This window comes from Elaeis guineensis, chromosome 1 (assembly GCF_000442705.2).
Source record: "Elaeis guineensis isolate ETL-2024a chromosome 1, EG11, whole genome shotgun sequence".
Taxonomy (NCBI): Eukaryota; Viridiplantae; Streptophyta; class Magnoliopsida; order Arecales; family Arecaceae; genus Elaeis; species Elaeis guineensis.
The window spans coordinates 91,882,969-91,890,167 of NC_025993.2; the positions used below are offsets into that span (position 1 = coordinate 91,882,969).

At 37.4% G+C, this 7,199-nt stretch overlaps 1 protein-coding gene across 2 annotated transcripts; it reads left to right on the top strand.

Annotated features, from left to right (window-relative positions):
- Positions 1-1,733: 1,733 nt before the first annotated feature.
- LOC105038152 (aquaporin NIP6-1) lies at positions 1,734-4,727 on the top strand. Of its 2 annotated transcripts, none has more exons than XM_073256450.1 (5): positions 1,734-2,036; positions 3,144-3,368; positions 3,488-3,682; positions 3,791-3,918; positions 4,185-4,323. In XM_073256450.1, the coding sequence occupies exons 1-4, from the start codon at positions 1,851-1,853 to the stop codon at positions 3,914-3,916; spliced, it is 732 nt and encodes a 243-aa protein (XP_073112551.1). In that variant the 5' UTR covers positions 1,734-1,850; the 3' UTR covers positions 3,917-3,918; positions 4,185-4,323. The 2 variants fall into 2 exon arrangements, with proteins under 2 accessions (XP_073112551.1, XP_010912163.1); XM_010913861.2 differs by having other exon boundaries at positions 1,736-2,036; positions 3,791-3,852; positions 4,185-4,727.
- Positions 4,728-7,199: the final 2,472 nt, after the last annotated feature.

The following is a 7,199-nucleotide window of genomic DNA, read 5'->3' on the forward strand; positions in this document are numbered from 1 at the left end:
GGACAAAATTTTCATGTCATTTCAGGCTTTGCACAGAATAAAGATGAAGAACTTGATTAGTTCAAAAATGAAGATTTAAAGAAAAAGATCTTGATTGGCTCAAGGCAAAATTTAATATAATTTGAGTATAGAAGATTATCTAACAGAATGTAACCTAAGTCAAGTTATGAAGAGATTGAGATGGAAGAGTCAATTAGTTCAGGAGCCGCTTAAAGAGTTTAAGATACAATAATATTTTATACATATGGAAAAGTAATCTCAGATGTAAATAAAAGTGAAATACAAGAATTAATTTTGAGTATGGAGGGAGCCAACAACATGCAGATGCATGGAACTAGCAGTATGAGCTTAGACGCAAAAGAGGTACATGCATTGGAACACATGGATGGACATGGGACTCTTGATGTCCCAATTAACAAGGTACATGGTCAAAGTGATGCAAGTATGGGTATGGCATAACAAAGCAAAGCATGAAGGAAACAATGATGAGATCACAAGGATATGTATCAGGTTTGCAAGCATGAGATGATAGATTCACATGAGGTACAACCATATATATAGGTACGTAATTGGAGTTGTGTGCGTACTCTTTTGTTTGGAATTGGAGTAAGAAGGGAGAAATTATATTAAGATGTAAAATTTGTTGAAATCTAAGGACTCAATTCAAGACTTATTCCATTATAGAAAGAGGCTAATTATGTTAGGACATTAGAGTGATGTCATAAATTCTAATTAGAATAATTTTTGTTTCAAGGTGTTTAGATAATAATGGACTGAGTTTTTTTCTGATTTAACAAAGTTTTTGCTTTGGGTTGGAGTTTGAATATGGGAGGGAAAGTGGGTTGAAGCTTGGGTTTTTGGCGCGGATTACTGTTAGGAACTACTGCTACGAACCGTAGCTTGGTCGGCAAGTAAGTGCTTGGGTCATTCAAATAATAGAGAGAAATTTAGGAAGGTTGGTACATATAGTTGTCTAAAGACTTCTTATCTTCACAGCCAGTAGGACTCTTATTGTTGACCACTTTGTCAGGATCCCTCCCCTGATAGTTGAGTGATGGTGCATTGTTTGCTTCGAAGAATGCTATACAGTATTCAAAAATCACTTAGATATTAACATGTGTTATATATAGTGCATCATTATTGATAGCCATCCATAATTATTACTGGGCATTATATTATATTTTATGATACAAATAGCATATTGCAAAGGATTTTGGAATATTGAGTGTGTCATTATTTTCCATCCTATAATTTTTTTTCTCCTCTCATTGTCCTCATTTATTATCTATATTGATGCATATTTGTAATGATTCATCTTTCTAAATAAAATTATAGGATCTTGTCTATAATTATCATAGATTTTGTATATAAATCAAAAAAGAATATGAATCCTTTATGATGCATGTATAACACCATAAAATATGATGTATCTATAGATGGTTACTATCAAAAAATAAATAACTATCAAACAATATACATGATATGTATTGTATGATCCGTATTTATGTGTATGTTATTTGATGGCGGTCGGCCCTCCGGTGACAACCATTTATGAGTGCATCACTCGGGATCTGTAGTTATCAAAAAAAAATTATTACTAATATTTGATCCCATACAAATATGAACCTTGTAACGAGCACGGAACACGTTAGCTAAAACCAACACCCGAGGGCATCATCCCCAAATTCCCTGGCCCAGCAGCCCTCGTGTATAAAAGGTAGCCAGCTAGTCTTACCCAGTGACCAAAGATAGGGTAGAAGAAAAGAGAAGGTTAAAGGTTACTTCCTCACAAGCACTGCCTCCTCCATCCTAATTCCTTTCCTCCCTTGTGTTATTCTTTGAGCGTAGACATGGGCGAAGACGGCGCCTCTGCACTGGAAAACCCCGGAGTTCCACTCCTTGGAGGGCACAAGTCCAGTCGGTTCGCCGATAGGTGGCGTTCACTACTTGGCCGCGGCAATTGCTTCGCAGTTAAGCCTTGGACCATCGACGACGATGGCCCAAGCATCCCAGCTTCCGGTTCCCTTGTAAGAAAGGTGAGTTTCCCAGTCTCGTTTCCCGTTTGCTATTGGAAGTGCGTCCAATTCCTTGTAACCTCTAATCAAGGAGAAAATTAGACAACGTTCCCGTTTCGCTCATTCTCGTTATCGTTTCCACTGAATTATTGATAAATTTTCGGCCAGCATGTTGCTAAGATTTAATCGAATCAAGATTTTCCGGTAGTTTTTTTGTGTATTCTTTCGTCAGCAAAGGAATCAAGTAAATCACCTGCATCACAAATACTTCCAGTGAATCGCAAGTGCACAAGATTTTTTTGTTTGTTTGTTTTTTTGAGGCATTCAAGTAGATTAGATTCACTAGAGATCTAAATTAAAGCACTTTTTTTGGTTAAATACAAAATATTTCATGCCAATAAGACAGTCAAGTTAATGGAGAATTATGTAATTGTGAGTTGTCGTTATCTTGACGTCAATCTATTTTTCCTGATTTATTAATTAATTACCTGCAACAAAAGTTAATTTGGAGGATGCTCACCAGGTAAGTACATACTGGAATTTATATTTATATTTATTTATTTATTATTTATTTTTGGGGAAGAAGTGCATACGTACCTGACATCTTGCCCATGGTTACTTTAATTCTTATGGTTGGATATGGATGATATGGTAGCAGCCAAATAGAGAACATCACATACATGACTACATTCATATGTATGCATGTACGCATGATGGTGTAGATAATATGGCTATTAAATGTTATCAGAAAAAATATTTAAAATTTGGACATCAATCAAGTGGTCCAAAGAAGTAGGTGAAGAATTATCGGTTCGGTTCAACAATAAAAAACGAAAACTCGTTTCCGGATTTCCCATCATCTTTTTCCTGTATAGATTTCTTTCTGATCGTATAGGAACAAGTATTTGGACTGCTAGCTGTATCAGATATTTCTTAAAAATTTATATATATTTTATTTTTAAATTTTTATAGACATATTTTTATTATTAGATTGATTTGATAATCCGATTTTATCAAAGAAAAAGAAATTGCTCTCCAAGGAGTCGTTGGTTAGAGGTGCCGAGTTCTTATCGGTAGAATGAAAAAGAAGCGACCACTAACCAGCAATTTTTGGTGATCTATGGGCAGGTGGGGGCTGAGTTCATTGGCACTTTCATGCTAGTGTTCGCCAGCACGGCTGCGGCAATTATCGATCAGCAGTCCAACGGTGCCGTCACCTTATTAGGCCTAGCAGCCTGTTCCGGCATCGCCGCCATGATCATCATCCTCTCGACCGGCCACATCTCCGGTGCTCACCTCAATCCATCTGTCACTATTGCCTTTGCCACCTTCAAACACTTCTCTTGGGAGAAGGTAACAACTAATTGACTGCCTAGCTACGACCTTGTGCCAAGAAACTTCTATGCATGTCATATGTAATTAGATAAAGTTGTGTACATAAGCTTAATTATATTTGGTTACATGTGTGGAAGGTACTGGTATACATCGCTGCACAATTGTCGGCATCACTATGCGCGGCATTTGCATTGAAGGCAATCTTTTATCCGATTTTGGGAGAAGGTGTAACGGTGCCAAGTGGTAGTGCGGGTGCGGCGTTTGTAATGGAGTTTATTATTGGATTCAATCTCATGTTTGTCACCACGGCAGTTGCCACTGATGTTAGAGCAGTGAGTACTTTTCTTTCTCAATTAATTCCTTAAATCCATGCAGGAAAAGATTGGATCTGTCAGGGTTCTTAATTGGTGTAATCTAATAATCTTGTGTAATTTCTTCAGGTTGGGGAGCTGGCTGGGATCACGGTAGGAGCAACTGTGGCAATGAACAACATCATTGCTGGGTTTGTATGCCACGTTTTATTGGATAAAAAAAGAAATTTAAAACCAGTGTACATTCGGGCATAAAGGTGAAATCAATTACACTTGATATTGTGTAATCTTTCTCATCTTATATGCTTACATGTTAAGCCTTCTCAGTGAAATATCCCAGTACTGTCACAAAAGATATTTTGGACAAAGAAACCTTGTTGTGATAGAGTTCAAAAAAGTGCAGAAATATCTCTCTCTCTTTCAATCTTTTCTCTCAAAAATGTCCATCTCTTTCAATCTTTTCAGTCAAAAATATCTCACTTTCAGCTGTAGTAAATAGTGGTGTGCTTAAAAAATATCTCAGGAGGATTAGCGGGGCATCTATGAATCCAGCGAGGACGCTGGGCCCGGCGGTGGCGGCAAACAACTACAAGGCCATATGGGTATACTTCACGGCACCAATCCTGGGGACCCTCACCGGGGCCGGAGCCTACACTGCTGTCAAGCTCACGGAGGACGATGGCACCCCAACTATGCGAAGCTTCAGAAGGTGACGACGGTCATCAATTATTCTTGTCCAAAAAGGAGATAGACGCTAGTTTAGCAAGATAAAGATCTAGCTTAGCAACTGTGTACGTCCTTTCATGTGCAACAATGTAATTGTATGATTGGGGTAAGATGGTGGTTGTGGGGGCCTCAAGGTTCATGTGTAGGTCTGCAGTCCATGTGAGAAAAGGGATAGAAAGTGTAGTGTAAATAAAGCTTCCTGAGAAGGAGAGGTTGGATATTGGTTCAGATATTAATGGTGGTCTAAGCTTAGGTTTGGGAGTCAAAGCTTCCTTGTATATATTGTTATAAGGCTTGTATTAGTAAATGCAAATTATGGAATGTGATTGTTATAGCGGAATTGAATCTGTTGTACTAATGGATGCCTTGAGACTTCCTAAATTTTCTACAAAAAAAAAAAAAGGTTTTCCTTTGTGACTGACACACTAGATTCCTTTTAGCAACCATTTTGGCTCTCCTGGTTATGCTTTACAAAAGTAAATGCGAACCGGCCATCTAATGACTGAAGAATAGATTGGACCACTAAGTGATAAACTGGTTTACATCGCCATTTATTAATATGGTGGCCAATGCAGCAAACTCTTTCCCAAGTGCAGCTGGAAAACAGGACACAATTCACCGGGGTCGTCGATGTGATACGGTATTCCCCATCTACCGTATATCCATGAATTGCGATCGTCAAACGTGGCAGCGCAAGCTAGTTCTATCAATCTAACATCAGTGGAAAGATGTTTGATACCGATCGAACAAAAACAACAAGCTATAGGTGGCTCACCAGCGATATTACTAATTATTATTATTTTTCTAAGGATAAGGAAGGCTCAGCCACCCGATTTGGATTTATTAAGGAGATAAAAATATATAATAGAAGAGATGGAGAGGGATAACATGCGGAGAAATAAGTTTAACAAAGAGAAAAAGCCACAAACTCACAATAGCTAGAAAGGCAAAAAAAAAAAAAAAAAGAAGCATAGATTAAGAAGAGCGAAGATGATAGAAGAGATAATTTTGGCCAGGACATTCATCAAGTATTAGATGAGAATGAATCGAGACAGAATATGTATTGACTGCTCTATGATCATGACCATGTAACATATACCCCTTTTGTAGGAATGAAATGGTTAAGCGGTTGTAACTATAGAATAAAATGTTCTCATGGTATACTTATTATTAGGAATGATAATGCGACGTAATCTAGCTATTGGTTCCATTCTTTACATGGTATCAAAGCAGGTTTATTCACAAGTCCCTTGGTTGATAGCAACTTTTGTGTCTTTTTGTCAAGTTGGTTCGATCTCTATGCTTTAACTTGAAATAAATATCTTGGCTACCATCTAGCTGTTTATCAAGTATTGGATGAGAGTAAAATATCTTTCAAGAATAGTAGATTTGGTGTCTTATTGTCAAATTGATTCAATCTTTATGCTTCAACTTGAAATAAACATCGTGGCTATCATCTAGTTGTTCATCAAGTATTGGATGAGAATAAAATATTTTTCAATTGTAACCACTGGTTCAGAATAGAATATTTATTGATTATCCTATTGATCTCTGATTCTGTCACACGGGTTCTCACGGTTTTATCTTTTAAAAGACGCCTCACAGGGAAGAGAATGTTTCAATCTATATAAGTCATACTCTCTCTTGACTCACAATCAATGTGGGACTAAAGATACCTTCTCTATACCATAACACACACCATGCCATAGAGGTAGAGAATAAATTTCTTCACCTTGGGATCTGGTACTAGAAATTTTTATCTTCATTGTGAGTCCAAAAAGTTTTTGTCAATATTAAAAGAGATATTTTAGTGGGTGAATCAGTAGTAGAAGTAAAGATTTGATGCAGTTGTTTGGTTCTAGCCAGCCTTTAACAACTTCAGACAAATGCTTGTAATTGTAGAACAGGGACCATTCGTTTGAAAACTAAGATTCTTTGAAGGCAATGGATTCAACAACAGAGGATTTTTTATAGAAAATCCTCAAATTCCTTTTCTTCCAATAGCACCATAAGGGTTTTTTTAAATAAATGCTCCACAAATTCTGTACGGCAGCTGTAAAGGATACAACCACCAACATACTTAGTTTTCTTTGCAGGAAATCTCTAGTATTTAAGTTATGCATGATAGCCAGCTAAAGGAAACATTTTACCCTCGGTGGAGCACTAATGTTCCATAGAATGGTGTCCATTTACATTCTTTGAAGGCAATGGATTCAACAACAGAAGATTTTTTTATAGAAAATCCTCAAATTCCTTTTCTTCCAATAGCACCATAAGGGTTTTTTTAAATAAATGCTCCACAATTCTGTACGGCAGCTGCAAAGGATACAACCACCAACATACTTGCTCAGTTTTCTTTGCAGGAAGTCTCTAGTATTTAAGTTATGCATGATAGCCAGCTAAAGGAAACATTTTACCTTTGGTGGAAAAATAATGTTCCATAGAATGGTGTCCATTTAACTTACCTTGGAAAATCGATATAAAGACCCAAAACCGCTGAAGCGGTTGCCCAGTTGGAATGCGCTTAGGCTTCCACCCAAGTGACCCGAGTTCGAGGCATGGGTTTTGTGGGTTTCGAGAGGTGCCTCAATGAGCCAAGAATCCTTCCAAAAAATAGCATATTGCATCCATTTCCAACAATAAAAAGGAGGGAAGGGTATCAATAATATCCTTCCTGATTTTAGAACATTTTTGGCTCCATCCCCATTTAGCTAAAAGGGCATGGTTAAAAGATTCAAGATCTTTGATTCCAAGGCTCCCTTCTTCTTTGCCCAAAAAAACTTTTCCGGTTGATCTTGCAGGATGTTATGTA